The sequence below is a fragment of the Ambystoma mexicanum genome, chromosome 2q, assembly GCF_040938575.1.
Source record: "Ambystoma mexicanum isolate Mex_15411 chromosome 2q, UKY_AmexF1_1, whole genome shotgun sequence".
Taxonomy (NCBI): Eukaryota; Metazoa; Chordata; class Amphibia; order Caudata; family Ambystomatidae; genus Ambystoma; species Ambystoma mexicanum.
In genome coordinates this window covers 329575949-329594934 of record NC_090924.1, presented here as the reverse complement: position 1 = coordinate 329594934, position 18986 = coordinate 329575949, and the positions used below count along the sequence as shown (strand labels likewise).

The following is an 18986-nucleotide window of genomic DNA, read 5'->3' as shown; positions in this document are numbered from 1 at the left end:
CTGCAGGAGAGGTATATACTGGGTGGCAGACTTCTTATTTTCCACATGGTCCTTGTAGACCTGTCTCTACCGAGTGTCGATATTAAAATGTTGCGCCACCTTTAGCAGCAGTTCGCTGTACTAGAGTTGGTTGTCAACTGGCGAATCCGCTACCGGCAGGTCCTGATGGTCTGGCGACTGTACTATGTAAATGTTGTCATCATCGTCTGCTTGGTCGTCAGTTCCAAGAGGGGTCTTGGTATTGATAGGTGTCTTGGGATGCCGAGGCCGCAGTGCCTAGAGCAGAGGTGCCTGGCTGAGGCCCAAGGCAAGAATTCTTTGCAGGGGTTGGCTCTGCTGATGGCCCTGGCTGTGAGCCGTCACTTAGAGCTGTCAGTTGGTTGGGGTGTCTATCCATAAAGTCCACGAAACAGCACTTTCTGCCTAAAATTGTATTAAATTGTTCTGGAGTCAAATGGCATGAAGGTGGGAAGCCCGAAATGACAGGGGCGTGGGAGGGAGTGACATTTTTATGGCGCACAGCCCCAGAGAGGGATTCTATGGGGGGGAGAAAACTCTGGGTTTCCTTTGGGGTCAAGAGTGTCGAAACTCATTTTTTTCAGCGTCCTAGCCTTAAGTAGTGATGCACTGACGTGTTTCTTAATTATTGCTTTTATTTTTTCTGTGTTTTCTTTGGGGACGAATAAATAATTCATAGCAGTACAACATTACACAACCTCAGGAGGTGGCAAGGCCCTTACCTCCGGAACAGGCTCACCTTCAAGCGAACAGGTTGCGTAGCACTGCTTGGCAGACCCTGGAGTGTCGTTGCAGTAGAATCTCGTGAAGATTTGTGTAGACCTCCACGTAGCAGCCCTGCAGATGTCCAGCAGGGGCACAGCAGACAGGAACGCTGTCGTCGCAGCGATCGCTCTGCTGGAATGGGCTCTATGACGGCCAGGCAGCAGTCGGTTTGCCAACCAGTGACAGTGAGTGATACAGCCGGAGAGCCACCCTGAGATGGAGGCATTGGACAAGGCCTTCTCATAGTTCACAGGACCAAAGTTCATGAAAAGTAAAGATGACTTCTGGAAATGCTTTGTGCGTGCCACATAGAACTTCAGAGCGCGAGTCACGTCCAGCGAGTGCAAAGCCCTTTCAGCCGTTGACTAAGGTTTCGGAAACAACAAAACACCAAAGGCTTGTTAAGGTGGAATTCTGATGGGACCTTCGGCATGAAGGAGGGGTGTATCCGCAGCACCACACTTGTGTTGTGAAAAGTCAGATAAGACTGTTTACAGGAAAGGGCCTGGATCTCACCTACCCTCCTGACAGAGGTGATGGTCATGAGGAAAGCCGTTTTCCACGATAGGAACAAGAGGGGCCTGATACATAGGCTTGAAGGGGGCCACCCCCCACCCTCCCATGATCCTCGTCGGTACCACGAAGAGTTCCCACGACGGGGCTGGAGCCTTAATCGCTAGGAATGATCGACAAATTCATTTGAGGAACTCCTTGATGAGACGGTGGGACCAAAGAGAAGACCGTACTGGAGATCTGGTGTAGCGGAAGATAGCAGCCAGATGCACTTTGATGGAGGCGTGCGCCAGCATAGCCTTGACCAAGGACAACAAGTATGGAAGAATCTGCGGGACCGTGACCCTCAGAGGGTTGATCTTCTGCGGCCGTTACCATGTTGCGAAACGTTTCCACTTGTGCCCATAGCATTTCAGAGTCGATGATGCTCTGGCCCTGGCAAGGACCTCCCTGCAGTCCATGGGTAGCTCGTACCCACCGTCCTCTAAGGATGCAGGAGCCAGCCCTTTAGGTTCAGTGGTCCTGGGTTGTGATGTAGGATTGCGCCTCTTTCTCTTGCGAGCAGATCCGCGACAACTGGCAGCTTGACTGGAGGCGACGTCGACAGGCTGAGAAGGTCCGGGTACCAAATTGCCTCGGCCATGCCGGGGAGACGAGAATCATCCTGCATCGGCACTGTTTGAGTTGATTGATGACTCACAGTAGAAGAGGCAATAGAGGAATGCATACAGGAACAGGCCTTCCCACAGGAAGGAGAACGCGTCCCCCATGCTCTTCGGATGGTGGAACCTGCTGATCTGTGGCATTTGGAGTTTGTCACCGTCGCAAAGAGACCAATCTGGGGTCTGCCCCACTTGAGGAAGAGGCTGTCCAACCAATCCTGTCTAAGTTCCCACTCGTGGCTAGAGCACCGCTCCCGGCTGAGGGAGTCAGCGATGAGGTTCTTGACTCTCGCCAGGTGAAAAGGAATGAGGAACATCCGCTGGGCGACGGCCCAGTGCCACAAATCCTGCACCTCAGTGGAGAGCGCTGGGGACTTGGTGCCCCCCTGCTTCCTGATGTAGAACATTGTGGTGGTATTGTCCATGAAGACCCCCCACCACCTTGCCCCTGAGGGACGGGAGAAATGACTCGAGGGCCCAAAACACTTTCGCAGTTCCAGGACATTGATGTGGAGATCCCTCTCCTCCGGTAGCCACAGGACTCTGGCGTGGGGACGTCCAGCGTGGGCTCCCCAGCCCTCCAGGGAAGCATTCGTGGTGACCATCTCCTGGTATGGGGGGCTCTGGAAATCCATGCCCCCGGAGATGTTGGAGTGCACGCCCCACCACCTTATCACTCGACGGAACTCCTTGTACAGAACAATCTTGTCTGCAAAGCTTCCGTACATCTGGATCAAACAAGAGTCCAGGAATTCTTGAAGGGTTTGCATCAGCAACTGGCAGAGTCTGATCAGATAAATACACAATGACATCATGCTGAGTTACGGCTTGATGGTCCGTACAGCGATGGTCTTCAGTATCAACAGCCATTGCACTTTGCTCAGAAAGGCCGCTATTCTCTCCTCCGAGGGGGCTGCCAGGAAGGAGACTTGAGTCTGGAACCCAGGTTCAGCACATTTTGCGATGGAACGAAGCAGGACTTTAGATAGTTCACAGATAAGAACAAGTTACTTACCCCTGGTAAGGTTCTTTTGATTGGATGTTCCTCCCACATAGTCCTCATCTATGATATTATATCACGCCAGCTTTGCTGCTTGAGAAAAAAATATTCTCAGCAGAGTGCACTGTATGCAAAGCCATCGTGTCGATATTACACGAGGGCCTCCGTCAAGCGTCGACGCCATCAGTATAAATAGCGCATGCAGCACCTTTTGGCTTCAGTTATGTTTTTCCGTTTCCCTTTTTTTCGAGGAATTAACCAGGCGTATCCAAGATTGCAAGCTCTCAGAAAGCGCAGAATGTAATACACGTAAATTGTACGCCGGGGTACACTAGGAGGGGCGATGAGGAATATGTGAGAGGAACATCCAATCGAAAGAACGTTACACGGGGTAATTAACTTGTTCTTTGAATGGATTGTATCCTCCCTCGTATTCCTCATCTATGATAGACTCCCAAAGCAGTGACAATTTGGAGGTGGGAGTATCAATCAATTTAGTCATGGACCGAAATGGAGAATGGCCTTAGCAAAAAGTCCTCCTTGAGTGGAGGAAGAATCCAAACAGTAATGTTTGACAAATGTGTGAATGGATGACCAAGTGGCAGCTGAACAGATGTCATTTATTGGGACATCCCTTTGGAGAGCCTTAGAAGTTGCCATGCCCCCTATGGAATGGGCTCTTAGCCCTTCCGGCGGGTCCTTTCCCGCAAGTCTAACATTCTCCAATGGCCAGTATGATCCACCAGGATAGTTTGCTTTGTAACTGTCAGGCACAATTTGGGGCCAGTATACCCAATAAAAAGTAGATCATCCTGGCGAAATGTTGTCATTCTTGAAATGTAAAAGCTTAGAGCCCTTTTCGGGTCTAGCCTATGCAGGCTCTCTTCCTCCTTGCCTGGATGAGGAGGGTAGAAAGTTGGTAGAATTATCTTCTGCAACAGATGGAAGTCGGTAGGAATGATTGTTTTACCCTGAGGATGACTATTTTTATAGAAAGTAGTATGAGGAGGCCTGCAAGAAAGAGCCTGCAACTAACTTACCCAGCGGGTTGATGCTATTGAGAAGTGGGACTGTTTTCAATGTTAGGAGCCTTAAAGTACACAAATGTAAAGGCTCAAATGGGATACATGACAGGAATACTAAAACAAGGTTTAAGTCCCAAGCAGGTACATGAAATGGGACTGGAGGGAACACATTATTAAGTCCTTCATAAATTGTACAATCATGGGGATTTTGAAATAGGAGACCTCTTCAGAGGAGCGCTTAAAAATGGAAAGCGCTGCCAGGTATCCTTTTATGGTTCCAATATGGAGCGCCAGATTGGCTAAATGAAACAGGAAATAAAGCACCATAGGTGTGCCACATTGGAATGGATCCACATTCCTATCCTTACACCAGTTATTTAATTTATTCCAACGACACCGGTACAAGGATTTGGTTGCTGGGCTTCAGGCCAAAGGCAAAATCTCCATTATGTCACATGGAAGGTCCCAATACTTGTAACTCAGCCACTCAGAAACCATGCGTGAAGGCTGGGTGTTTTGACCTCTGGACCTCCAGACCTTCCTTGAGCGAGAGAAGATCCTCTCTTTGTGGAAGACGTATTGGAGGGCAGATGGACATGTCCAGAAGGTCTGGGTACCACGTCTTCCTGGGCTAATCTGGAGCAGTTAAGATCATGGATTTCCGAACTTTCTCAACCTCCTGATCACGTGAGGAATGACGGGGACTGGAGTAAACGCGTACAGGAGTGGCAATTCCCAGTCCACTACGAACGCATCCCCTAGAGCTCCTCTTGGGGGAAATTCCCTGGAGCAATATAGTTCGCACTTCCGGTTGGCACCGGTCATGAACAGATCCACTTGAGGTGTTCCCCAAAGGGGCAATATCTCTTGAAGGACTCCCTGAGCTAGTTCCCACTCGTGGGAGCCTGTGCTCTGCCTGCTCAGAGCGTCCGCCGCCGTGTTCTGCTCTCCGGCTAGGCGAACTGCTGAGAGAGAAGAACAAGTTACTCTCTTACCTGGTAACATTCTTACGATGGGATGGTCCGACGACATATTCCATATCAACACAGCTGTGCTGCTTCGGAAAATCTTCGGCGTCTGCGTCCCCTTAATCGATGACGTCGATACGCCACCCTCGAGGACCTCCCCCGACAGCCAACGTCAGTAGGACGCACGACGCCCGTAGCCTCAGTTGTAGTTTTTTCCCAAAACGTGTGGCACCAGTCTTCTGCCAGTCTGACACACAAAGCCTTGCAGAAACGTAAGCTGCAATCGCATAAGCAATTCTGTAGCGGGGAAGGCAGGGAGGGAGCGATATGGAATATGTCGTCGGACCATCCCATCGAAAGAACGTTACCAGGTAATACAGTAACTTGTTCTTCGAAGGGATTGGGTCCTCCGACGTATTCCATAGCTATGACAGACTCCCAAAGCAGTACCAATGCAAGGAGGTGGGAAAAGAATTTAGAAAACAGAAATTTAGAATGCCCACTCAAATTACAGAGTAAAGGACTGCCTTGCCAAAGGCCAAATACTGCCCACGGATAGAAATGAGGGAGTAGTAACGTACAAAAAAATGTACAGAAGCCCAGGTGGCTGCATCACAGATGTTACGAATAGGAACTCCCCTTCGTAGGGCATTAAAGGCAGCCATACCCCTGGTAGAATGGGCCCGAAAAATCCAGCGATACAAAGTCTGTTTCGTCACAGCCTGTCCCAAACGCTTTCCAGCGTAACCAATGAAGAGTTGATCGTCTACTCTGACCCGGGACATGCGTGAAATATAAAAGCTTAACGCTCTCCTAGGATCAAGCCTATGAAGCCTCTCCTCTTCCTTAGCAGAATGTGGAGGAGGATAAAACGGGGGAAGAACAACCTTCTGGCCTAAATGAAATTCCGACACCACCTTCGGAAGAAAGGAAGGATGAACTCGAAGGACAACCCTGTCCTTATGAAACACAGTGAAGGGTGGCTTAACTGAAAGTGCCTGTAACTCACTCACTCTGCGAGCGGAAGTGACCGCAACCAAAAACACAGTTTTAAGAGTTAACCGTCTCAAAGGGCAGGAATGCAAAGTCTCAAACGGAGCACCCATCAGAAACTTGAGAACAAGGTTCGAATCCCAACCGGGCACCTGGAAAGGTGACGGAGGGAACACATTAGTGAGCCCTTTCAGAAACTGAGAATTTCAAAATAGGAACACTCTTCAGACAAGCGCTTAAATATGGACAGCACCGCCAGATAACCTTTAATGGTACCCACTTGTAAACCCCTGTGGGCCAAAGAAAGCAAAAAAGACAGAACCATGGGAATGTCACATGCAAAAGGATCCACATTCTTAACCCTGCACCAGTCGCAGAACTTATGCCAACAGCAACGGTACAGGGACTTTCTTGCTGGCCGACTGGCCGAGAGCAACACCTCCATCACGTCTTCAGGGAGGTCCCAATCCGTATACCTCAACCTTTCAGAAACCAAGCGTGAAGGTTGAGGGATCTGACCTCTGGATGGAGAACCTGAGCCCCCTCCCGTGAGAGCAGATAGTCTCCGTAGGAAAGACGACGTGGAGAGCAGATGGATAAGTCGAGAAGGTCCGGGTACCACGTCCTCCGGGCCCACGGCGGAACAATGAGGATCATCCGGGAACCGAACCTCCGTAACCTCCGCAGTACTTGCGGGATGACGGGGACTGGAGGAAACGCGTAAAGCTGTGGGAATAACCACTCCACCACGAACGCGTCTCCTAAGGCTCCTTTTGGAGGAAATTCCCACGTGCAGAACCTCTCGCACTTCCGGTTGACACTGGAGGTGAAGAGAGCCACTTGAGGGGTCCCCCAAAGGGGGCGAAGATCTCCAGGAGAATCTCCTGAGCCAACTCCCACTCGTGAGAGATCGCGCTCTGCCTGCTCAGAGCGTCCGCCGTCTCGTTTTCGTCTCCGGCCAGATGAACTGCTGAGATCGAAACTTCCTGCTGGATTGCCCAGAACCAGAGCTGCATCGCCTCCCTTCACAGAGTAAGTGACCCTGCCCCCCCCCCCTTTTTGTTGAGGTAGTGCATGGCCACCGTGTTGTCCGTCAGGATCAGGACATTCTTCCCTCGCACAGTCAGCAGAAAAGCCATCAGGGCTAGCCTGACGGCCCTCAGCTCCAACAGATTGATATGGAGTCTGGACTCCGACGGAGACCAACGACCACTGACTGTCAACTCATATGGGACTTCTTGTAATTGAGGAAGAAGCCCAGTCTGCGAAGGGAGTGGCAGGTGATACCGAGATGTTCCTGGGCTTGTTTGGGTGAACGAGCCCTAATCAGCCAATCGCCCAGGTAGGGGAAGACGTGAATCCTCCCTCTCCTGAGACTTGCTGCCACTACCGCCATCAACTTGGTGAAAACCCTCGAGCGGAGGTCCGCACAAATGGCAGAACTCTAAACTGATAATGAGAACTGCCAACAGTGAACCTCAAGTACTTTCTGTGCTCAAGATGGATTGGCACATGAAGGTAAGGATCTGAGAACCATCTTGAACTTGTCCTTCCTGAGGAACTTGTTCAAGTTTCTTAAGTCCAAGATGGGTCTCAGTCCCCTGTCCTTGTTTGGGATGAGAAAGTAAGGGGAGTACCAACCCTTGTTCCTCTCTGCTACAGGTACATGTTCTATTGCACCTTTCTCTAGCAGGGTTAACATTTCCTGCACAAGGAGTGGATCTGGAAATTTTGACAGAGTTGGATCTCGATGGATGATGTGAGGCCTTTTTTGAAAAGGAAGGCAGTAACCTTGGACTACCATTTCCAGTGCACACGCATCTGAAGTAATGCACAACCATTCGTTCAGATGCTGAGGAATTCATCCTCCCACCGGGGTCTTGTGGGTCAAGACCTCAGAGTGGCTTTGAGGCATCTGCAGTAGCGGCTGAGGGTAAAGTTGCTGCTGCTGGGGCTGATTTAGCATCCCTTCCTCCTCCACCACGATGGAATCTTGTTTGTCTCCATTGTCCGGCCTGTCCTCTTCCTCTACCAATTGAGGAATAGTAACGAGAAGAACGGACCCTCCAGGAAGATGAGCCCGAATAGGGTTGCTGAGGTTGTCAAATGGAGGCGCTAAATGATTTAGCTGCTGCCTTTTGAGGTCTGAGGCTTCTCCAGACTCATCTGCCTTGCTGCCAAACAACCTCGAGCCGTCAAAGGGCATGTTGAGAAGTCTGGCCTGCACGCCCAGTGCAAACCCCCAACCACGCAAATCTGCACAGTACAGTGCTAGCAGCCATGGATCTGCTGATGCTGTCAGCAGTATCCAATCCTGACTGGAGTCATTCTCCCATTGCCTCCTTTTCATCCTTAACTATAGCCAGGAAGCCGTCTCTTTCTTCACCTTCCGGTATGTGATCAGCCGCCATGCCAACACAGTCCCACAGGGTATAAGAAAATCTTCAGAGAGTGCAAGTGACATTAGTACATTTCAAGGCCATGCTGCCTGATGTGAAAACCTTACATGCCCAGGCATCTACCTTCTTGTCATCTCTATCTGGGGGGATAGAAGGGTAGACCGATTGCCTGGTTGAGGTGGCAGCCTGAAATACCAAGCTCTCAGGTGTGGGGTGCTTGGTCAGGCATTCTGGATCGCTGCTTGAAGGCCTGTACCTCCTAGCAAAGTTTCTGTTAACTACAGGTCCAGATTCCGGAGCTTCCCAATTTGCAGTAACCTTCCTTTGAAGGGCTTTGTGGAAGGGCAAAATTGTGTCCTTCTGAGGTCTTTGGTCTAGGATGTCTGTCATATAATCCTGTTCATACGTAGGGGAAGCTCTGCTCCCAACCCATATATTCTGTAACCCTGTTCATGAGATTTCTATAGGTGGAATCTGCATGTTCTGAAGTGTCAGGCCTGCCAAATTCCAGTTCTTGCAAGGTGTCAAGACCACTAGCTGACTGGAGAGGGTCATAAAGATCTCTCATTTTAGACTCTTGAATAATGAGCTCCTCAGGCGCATTCCGGTTGCCAAATTGTAACCCGAAGAGTGGGGAATCCTATTCAGAGGGCTGTTCCTTCTCATATATTGAAGACATGGACAAAACGTCTTTTTGGGGAACAGGTTTGTAAACCTTATTCTGAATGGGTAAAGGCCTCGACAAAGTTGAAGTGGCCGTCGACGAAGGCTTCGACAATAGCATCGGTTTACTCGGTATCACCTTTGACTTCGGCGTCGAGACGTTGGACTCCGATGGAGTCAACAAAGTTGTTGAGGTCTTCGACGATTTGTGTTTCTTCGAAGGTATCGAAGAAGGACTCTGTTCCCGAGTCGGCACTCTTGATGACTAGTCAGGTTGAGTACTCTCTCAACTTTTTGCCGGCTTCATGATCAGCTTCGAAGAAGTAGCCTTCGACTTCCCCGAGTTGTCCAAAGGAGCGACTGTAGCATGGCTCTTGCGCTATTCTTTCGAGGGGGTCGAAGCTGCATTCTCGAAAATCTGCATCATTTCAGATCTGAAAGCATCCCATTGTCTCTGGGAATCTGATTTTGTTGGGCATCTGATAACCTTGGTAGAGGAATCGGATGATGAAGAGCGAGACCTCTGGCATCTCTTCTTACCTTTCTTTGAAGACGAAGACTGCCTCGATCGACTCCTCGACCGGGACCTCTTTGATTTTTTACACCCTAGAAGTCTCTAGACTCACCATACTTTTTTCCTTTCTTTGAAGAAGACTCCGAAGCCATCCTCCCCACCGCCAGCTGACCTCAGAGCTTTCTCCGCCATGGTCCGACAAGACCCGCAGTCATCGGTACGGTGCCCGTAGCCCAGCCACCACAGGCAGACGCAGTGAAGATCCGTAATAGACATTTTCGATCTGCAGTCGTGACATTTTTTAAAGCCAGACTTTGGGGTCGAAGGAGTCGAAGATGAAGACATTTTCTATGAAGAAAACTGAAGCACGCCATTAAACACTTGAAGCGAAAGCTTTTGGAAAAAAAGAACTGAAGCCAATGGGCACTGCATGCGCTATTCATTCATACTAACGATGACGATGACTCTCGACGGAGGCCCTCGAGGGCCATCGACATGATGGCATTGCATACAGCACCCTCTGCCGAGAATTGTTTTTTCCAAAGCAGCAAAGCTGGCAAGACATAATATCGATGAGGAATATGTGGGAGGACACAATCTATTCAAATTCCAGACCCGTCAGCAGCCTGACCGTCCTGTCTGCGAGTTCGGCGGCGACTTCCCTTAACTTGGAGCTGATGAGTCAGTCGTTAAGTAACGGGTACACATGTATCCCTTGTAGACACAGATGGACAGCTACTGGTGCGAGGCACATCGTAAACACCCTGGGCGCCGACTTCGGTCCGAAGGGAAGGGCCTTGAATTGGTAGTGTTTTCCCTGCACGATGAAGCACAGGAACTTCCGTGAACGCGTCCTCCAGATCAGCAACATCACAAAGTCTCCTTCCTCCAGGCTGAGCACGTGCTGCAACATGACCATCGTGAATGTTTGGGAAGTGAGACACTGCAGGTCGAGAATGGGCCTCCAGCCCCCGGTCTTTTTTTTACCAAGAAGTATCTGGAGTAGTCTCTGGAGCGCCTGAGTCGCTTTGGAACCAGCTCCATCGGCCCTTTTCTTAACATGGACCATACTTCCTGCAGGAGCTGAGGGATGTGCTGCTCCTGCCGGGAATGGAGGCCGAAGATGAGGGATTTGAAGACTTCTTCCTCGCAGCCGCCGAGATCACCGAGTCCGGTGAGGGCTGCGACCGCAGGCACTTGGGTGCAGACTCCGGCACCCAGTACTTCTTTTCCAGCCTGTCTCTTTTCACTGGGGCTGAGGTGGAATTTCTCATCAGCGCCAAGCCCTCATCCCAAACGTCGTCCAGGAGAGGCCTTTCTCTTGGCCTCACTGCATTGATAAAGGAAACCTTCCTTCTTGGTCTTGTCTGTCATCAGCTGTAAGAACTCAGAAGCGTGGACGACCATGGAATGGAACGATCCCACTACGCCCGGGGGAGAAACCATTGGCGGTGGGGAAACGCTGCTGTTCGTGTCAGTCGTTGCCGGGTCCATTCCCGTATCCCTGGGGAGGGCACGTGCAGCATTTGCTGAGGCAGGTAGGGTGCAGTTTTCTCTTGCCGACAGGGGACCAGGTGCCACAGGGGCCGGCGCCGGAGCTGCCGTCGGTATCCTCTTCTGCATCTCCAAAACAAGTGTGTGGAGAGTTGGAAGGATGTCCAGCGATAAGCCCCTGGGAGGTGTCTGGGGTGGGAGGGGTGGTTAGGCTTGCCGGCATCCTCCTCCTCAGCGTTGCTGCTGCCACCATTCCCCAGGCCCTCTGGGACCGTGTGAACAGACACCAGGTCCTCTTCATCCGAAGAAGAAGAAATATCTGTGCCCTGGAGCACGGTAGAGGGTTCCACTCCCTGCCCCCCCATTTTTTCATCCTGAGGGGTCGGTCTCGTTCTTAGGGATGACATACTCTTCTCTTGCGTTTTATCCACCAGTTTGGCCTAAGCCTCCCGCCTGGGGGTGTGCAGGAGGGCACTCTGGGTGCCGTCGGGGTCCCCTGGACAGGGTCAGCCCCTTTCGCCTTTGAGAAGGCGCCCGCCACCAGCTCAATCGTCTAGAGTGACTTTGCCTGGACCACATGGGCCTTTAAGGGCAGGTTGGACACCTTACCCAGCGCCTTGGTCTTCTCTGGCTTCTCCCGCAGTTTCCCTGGTTAGCAGATTTCCTCTCACTTGAGATGGGGGCAGACTGAAGATAAGCGCACCCTGCTCGTTGCGGGACCCGCTTGCATGGCGACCCCGACAGAAACAGACTTGCAGTGCGTGGCCTCGTCTTGGGCCCCCATGGATGGAGCACCCTCAAAGGACTTAGAAGCCCGCTCCTCGGACCGGCCGGTCCCGGTCAGGCATGACCCGGTTTGCCACACAGGGTTTAGGCCTTGGTGTTGAGCCACGGTGCCAACCTACTGTGACGATCCTTGACGTGCGCTTGGAGAAGCCAAGGCAGATCTCACAATCAGCTTCCTTGTGATCCAGATGGAGAGAGTGGAGGCACTGGGAGTGTTCGTCCTCCACAAACACATTTCTCAATACGCAGCTGGAGCAGAGCTTGAAGAGGGAACCTCTGTCCTTCTCTTCGGACATGGTCCAGCGTGCGGTCCAGGCCCGAAGGCCTTCTGGAATCTTCGATGAAACTCTCGACGATTCTTGCCCTTGAGAGGTATTGAAAAACGCCAACAAGCGGATCTCTGCTTGCCGGTCAAAGAATCGAAAGAGCACACAGGCTCTATTTGACAAAAACATAAACTTTTTAACGAAAAAGCAAGAAAATCTAGAAATGCTCAGAGCAAAATACAACAACTCCCAACACTTGAACGTGCAGTAAAAATCTGAAGATGGGAGCTAGAGGAGGGTCTTAGGGAAATGGCAGTCAATGGCTGGGGCAGTATGACCCAGAGCTCGGTGAGAAATACAGTTTGCAAGTGAAAGTGAAACTCTTTTACGGAGGATTCCCAGCCTGACTACAGGGAATATTCACGAGCATGTGAATCCATGCTAGACCCCTGTAACGCTCACCTGATTCTCGCAGAGGCGCCGGTCTTGACTGGGCGACTACCGTATCTTCAAAGGTGATGTGCAGCACCCGATTGGCTCTTTGGGCTGGACCTCTGTGCCCTGTATGCCTGACGTGCAGAGTAAGATGTCTGCAGATAGAAAATACGGGGTTAATGAACTGGGGTTATTGGGGTGTCCCTATCTCTTTCCTCTTCTCCTCTCCTGTAGACCCCCACAGGTTAACGCTCTCACCGTAGGTAAGTGAATGCCGAGCTCTCCATCTGCCTCGGGGCAGGGTGCTGTAGCCAGTTTCTTCACTGGATAGGTAGCGCAGGCCTCTTGACTTCAGAGGACTGCTGTCCGTCGTTTACTGCACGAACGGTAAGTTTCGAGTAACTCAAATGTCTTTAAAGTCTTTAATAATGATGTCTCTTGTTTTGCAGGGTTCCGGCGATGGCGGATGACGGGCTGAAGTGAGTTGAAGATGGAGCCCGTGTGATGAATAGAAGCGCCTGGAAGCACGTAAGTAAGCGCTTGTTGCCAGCTTCACAAAGCGCTCTAACTGTCTTTTTATTTTGCAGGTACAAGTTCGGAGCGGCTGCAGGGTGCCGGGATACCCACTGGGTTAGATGTGGAAAGGAGTAATGGCACGTGAGTATTAAAGTTCCCCAATGTCTTTAAACGCACCTTGTTTTGTCTTTCAGATGCGAGATGCAGCGCCGACGGCCTCCGGAGCGTGCGAAGAGTTGGTAAGCTTTTGTCTTTCAGATGCCGGAATGCAGTGAGAAGACCTCCGGAGCGCACGAAGAGTAGGTAAGCCTTTGCCTTTCAGATGCCGGAATGCTAACCTGTTCTTTCTTGTCTTTATAGGTGTTGCTGAAGACTGGATTCAGGATGGTAAGCCTTTTTCCTTAGGCCCAGGACCGGATGCAGAAGACATGATGAGCGTTCTGCTGCAGAGGGTGCAGAATAACGCAAAGCAAGATTCATCCACCGGGTGTGGTTTAAATAGCCTCCTGTAGTGCTTAGGTGTCTCCTTCCACAGCCACGCCTAAGTAAGAAAAGAGTTCCTGGTAAAAAAAGAGTTGCTGCCTTCCAGAAGAGTTCCAGTGTTCTGAATCTAGGGAGTGGCTCCAGCCCCACCCAACAGGAAAAGTAGTTCCAAACAGAAGAGGATCAGAGGCTCAACTGGCAGGCAAGTAAGCAGCATGGTCTGCTGCAGGTAAGTCCACCCAAGCATTATGAGCCCGGCGCTTCCAGCGCTGGGACTGGGCATATTTATGAGCCTGGTGCCAATGGCGCCAGGACTGGGTCCAAAAGGTCCCAATTGGGACTGGTTGGCACTCGGAACCTGGGTTATGGATCTGCTTCCAAGGGAGTTGGGAAAACCCTGACCTTTTGGAAGCAGAGATCATGACAACCCCATGCTGGAGAATAGGACATACTAGAGTTCTCCAGAGATATTTCAGAAGAAACTGACATAACTTTACAACAGTTTAGAGTTAGCAGCAAACTGAAAACTGTCTGAGACCAGATACCCAAGTTAGGAATAGAGGTTGACCATGGCCATTTAGTAAAATTGAAGCAAATCTATATACACTGTTTTTCTAAGCATGTTCAGGAAAAGAAAAAAAACAGTATGGAGGGGAGTTGACAATTCATTTCTGAAAACTCATCCTCAATTAACGTTCTTCGTTTATACACTTAGCAACGTAAATTATTGTGACACTTTATAAACGAGTGTATAAGACATCAGAGCATGCTTTTCCATCTATTTTTCCATCTATTACTCCATCCACCCATCCCTTCACAACGTGCGTTTACAGTTACCATCATCATTCTTTCGGTGACAGTAAAAAGGTCACTGCACCCAATGTTCAATGCTCACCAAGTTTCATTTACATTTTCATGTTTTCTCACCTGCAGTCTGATGTTGCCAGCAATGTTCGAGCAATACAGGAGTGTATAGTGCAGTTGGATGTGATTGATGAGCATTTCATACACACGGGATGCATGGCTGGAAGGTAAACAGTACAGCTTTGTCTGCAGGCAAGAAGAGAAATCAAAATAAAAAGGAGTCAAAGCCCACTGTGCTTTGGGAATCTGAATTCCTATGTCCCAGTCTCAGAAACCAAATCTCAGCACCAAAATAATCATTTGCATACAGTAACTTCACAGGGTCAAAACTCAGGCACTTTCACACCGTATTGGATTCATTGTGAGTGGCTCCGAAGGAGAGACATAAAAAAAAAAGGAGAAGCAACTGTGCTTACCCTTCGAAGCTATACTTAAGATCCTCTAATAGACAGATAGTTCAAAATCTTAACTCTTGTATCTGTCTTGTACTCCATAGAAGTTGGCTGAAGTAGCACCACTAGTTTTCTAGCAATGGATCAACCATAGAGCTTTTTAATTTGTGTCCAGTCAGGTCAGACATGGAACAATTTTATTTTTGGACAAATATTTTAAAACATCCATATAACATAAAACGATAGAAAAACCGCAAATGAAAAATATACTCCCATAATGCCCAGGTTAAAATGGCTTTTCACAACCAACCCTGTTGGAAGGTTCTGAGAGGCCAACCTAGTTAGATAACTGGATCTGACACTTAGGCTACCCGAAATATCAAGGTAGTGTAGGCTGAGCAGTATGGCCGACTTCTGGAGACAAAAGGGAGTGCGGAGGGGCTGTACAAGTACAATTAACCACAAACAAAGCAATCAAATATTAGGCTCCATAAAGAACACAATTATACCAATTAATGTATTAGAAGCTTATACAAAGCAGGTGAAACCCAAGAAAAACATATCCCGAACCACAAATATGTAGCGTTTGTAGTCTCAATGTGTGACTGTATATAATGTACACCTAAAAACAGTACAGCAGTTCAAATCAAAGAAACAAGAAACTCTACATGGTAAAGTGAAAAATAATGCATTTAAAACAACCACATGTTCGGCTTCAAATATAAGGCGCCTATAGCGAAAGCAGTCCTTCCCCTATCAGGTAAGAAGGCCTAGTACCCAAGTCAAAGTTCCAGATGAGTACATGAGAAGGCACATGGAAGTCTTACAGGTCCCATAGAACAAGCTTTAGCAAAGCCAACAGGTTGCCAAAAGTTGTAGAATTAAAGCAACTTGGAAGCTAGTGTACTCTGAATGACTAGGCACAATTACTTCTGCCATTAATAATGTCAAAGGCAGTCCAGGGGTTGCAGGTACAGTGGCTGAAGTTGGTTTAAGTCCAGCTAAATTGCGGTACTGGCAGACTTCTAACTGGACAGCCCTTACCCATCAGGACAGCAGCCGGTATGCTCTGATTTAGAGCAAAAGGTGTCCATTTACAATTCACAATGTGTGTGTGAAGAGGAAGGACCTCTAGCTCACAACAACCGGCAGCCGGTTGACGAGAGTGGTCACGAGTCAGTACCCGAATGCGGCCGCAAGTTGCTTGAACGAGACCACCAGACAAGCAAACCTGGCCGTGACTGGGGAAGGAAAGGCATCCGCGGTTCAGAAATTGACCGCGTGTCAGAACTTGGCAAGGAAGCAAACGGTGCCTGCGGTACGGAATTCGACCACGGGTCGCACTTATACAACGTGTCGGATGAAACCGATAAGAAACATAACACACCCAATACGACCACACAGACTTGGGGTTGGTCGGATAGCCCGGTCCCTGACCATGAGGCAGCAATAATACCCGCTCCCCAGGCCTGTTACTTACTACATTCACCTGAAGTTCTCCCCGGCAACAGTCAGAACCAGACAGGAGGGAGATGGGAGAGTGTAACGGAGCAACCCTCGACCAGAGAGAAAGGGGGCGGGGCTTCAGGGAATATTTATAGATGTGACAACAAAGATGCCTCTGATTGGGTGATTAGTGTTTTTCCACTATATAAGAGTGAAACTGACAAAGGACTGTGTGTGTTTCTTCCACGCTCTTTCAGAACATTCGACCTGAGGAAGAGAGAGTCACACCAGAGAGGCTCTGGGCCTATGACGATTGAAAGGAGGAATTTGAAGACTCATCCATACCGAGGAAAGCTGCCCTCCTGCCTCATCCTTACAGTGTGGAACCCGGACACCTTTTACAGTGATGAAAATGTGTTGATGGTCGCAGAACAAGTTACTTACCCCTAGTAACGTTCCTTCGACTGGATGTTCCTCCAACGTATTCCTCATCTTTGACATGTAATGTCCAGCTTCAGCTGCCTCGGAAAACATTTTCAGCAGAGGGCGCTGTGCGTCGATGGTGTCGAGTCGATGTCCCTTGAAGGCCTCCGTCGAGGGTGATGTCATCGGAGAGCATATATAGCAAGTGCGGCGCCCATTGGCCTCAGTTCTGTTTTTCCTCCTTCCCATGCAGCAGACATGCCCATAAATACAGGCATTACAGTACTGAACCTTGGTGCAGCGGAAGCTGTAATAGCATGGGAAATTCTACTGAGGGGTAGGATGGGAGGGCGATGAGGAATACGTTGGAGGAACATCCAGTCAAAAGAACATTACCAGGGGTAAGTAACTTGTTCTTCGAATGGATTGTGTCCTCCAACGTATTCCTCACCTCCGACAGACTCCCAAGTCAGTGTTTATGACTGGAGGAGGGTGTAGAATTCTATACATTACACATTTTCAAGGGCAGAGCAAAGTACTGCCTTGCCAAAAGCAATATCCTGAGAATGGGAAGCATCCAGAGCATAATGTTTTGTAAACTTGTGTATTGATGCCCACGCTGCAGTGTCAAAAATATTCCTAATAGGAACGCCCCTTTGAAGGGCTGTAGAGGTTGCCATGCCCCTGGTGGAATGAGCCCGCAAACCTTCAGGATGGTCTTTCCCTGCAAGCCTGTAGCACTCAGAAATTACCAAAATTATCCACCTCAATAAGGTCTGTTTGGTAACAGCCTGACATAGTTTGTGTCCTGTATACCCTTATGAACAACTGATCATCAAACTATATTTTGGATGTTCTTGAAATGTAAAAGCTTAATGCTCTTCTAGGATCTAACCTATGAAGTTTTTCCTCCTCCTTAACCTCCTTGAGGTGGAAGGTAGAAGGAAGGTAGGACAATTATCTGGGTCAAATGAAAATCCAAAATGATTTTCGGTAAAAATGAAGTCTTGACCTTCAAGACAACCTTGTTCTTGTAGAAGACTGTAAAGGATCGCTTTACTGACAGTGCCTGCAACTGGCTCGCTCTGTGTGCTGATTTGAGAACAACCAAAAGGTTAATAACCTTAGAGGACACGTGTGCAGGGATTCAAAGGGGGGCACACATTAAGAATTTTAAAACCAGATTTAGGTCCCAAAACGGAACCTGGAAAGGATATGAAGGATACACATTCATGAGTTCATGAATTGAGTCACCAGAGGGATTTTGAAATAAGAGCATTCCTCTGATGAGCACTTAAAAATGGACAGCGCAGCCAGATAGCCTTCAATGGTACCAATCTGGAGCCACAAATTGGCTAAGGATAGAAGAAAAGACAATACGTCCAGTGTTTTACACAAAAAATGATCTATATTCTTTTCCTTGCACCAGTTGCAAAACGTGTTCCAACGGCAATGGTACAAAGATTTTGTTGCTGGTCTTCTAGCCGAAAGCAACACCTCCATAACGTCATCCAGTAGGTCCCAATCCTTATATCTCAACCTTTCAAAAACCAAGCGTGAAGAACCCAACCTTCATCTCGTGAGAGAATATCCTCTCTGTGGAAGACGTATCAGAGGATAGATGGATGTCTAGACGGTCCAGGCACAACGTCATCCTGGCTCAATCCGGGGCTCATGCGCTTCCTGAACTTTCTCAACCTCCTGATCACATGAGGAATGACAGCGACTGGAGGAAACGTGTATAGGAGTGTAAACTCCCAATCCACCATGAACGTGTCTCCTAGAGCTCCTCTTGGGAGAAATTCCGTGGAGCAGTACAGTTTGCACTGCTGGTTGACAGCGGTCGCGAACAGATCCATTTGCAGGGTTCTCCAAAGGGTGAAGGTCTCTTGAAGGATGTCCTGAGCTAGTTTCCACTTGTATTGTATTGTATTGTATTTATTTGTATAGCGCCCTGGGGCAACTGGGCACATTGCCTGCTCAGAGCGTCTGCCGCCATGTTCTCCTCTCCGGCTAGGTGAACTGCTGATCGAGATATTCCTTCTTGAATTCCCCAGTACCATTGCCTCTCTGCACAATGGTAGTGACCCTAAACTTCCTCTCTTGTTGAGGTAGTACATGGCCACTGTGTTGTCCATCATTATCAGGACATTATTTCCCTGTACAGAGGGCAGGAAGGCCTTCAGAGCTAGTCTGGTTGCCCTCAGCTGCAAACGATTGATGTGTAGTTTGGACTTCGATGGAGACCAATGACCCCTGACTGTCAGATCGGTGGTGCGAGCTCCCCACCCTGTGAGTGAGGTGTCCGTCACTGCTGTAATCTCTGGCCATGGCTGCCAAAAGGGTTCTCCCTTCAGATTA

The 18986-nt window shown here is 49.3% G+C and overlaps 1 protein-coding gene across 4 annotated transcripts in view; it reads right to left on the bottom strand.

The window, feature by feature from the left end:
* TSC2 (TSC complex subunit 2) overlaps positions 1-18986 on the bottom strand; it is a 1437517-nt gene that overhangs the window by 850780 nt on the left and 567751 nt on the right. For all 4 annotated transcript variants that reach the window (XM_069647328.1, XM_069647330.1, XM_069647331.1 and 1 more), the window contains one exon: positions 14428-14550. In XM_069647328.1, the coding sequence (XP_069503429.1) occupies positions 14428-14550 (123 nt within the window). The remainder of the gene's footprint in view (positions 1-14427; positions 14551-18986) is intronic.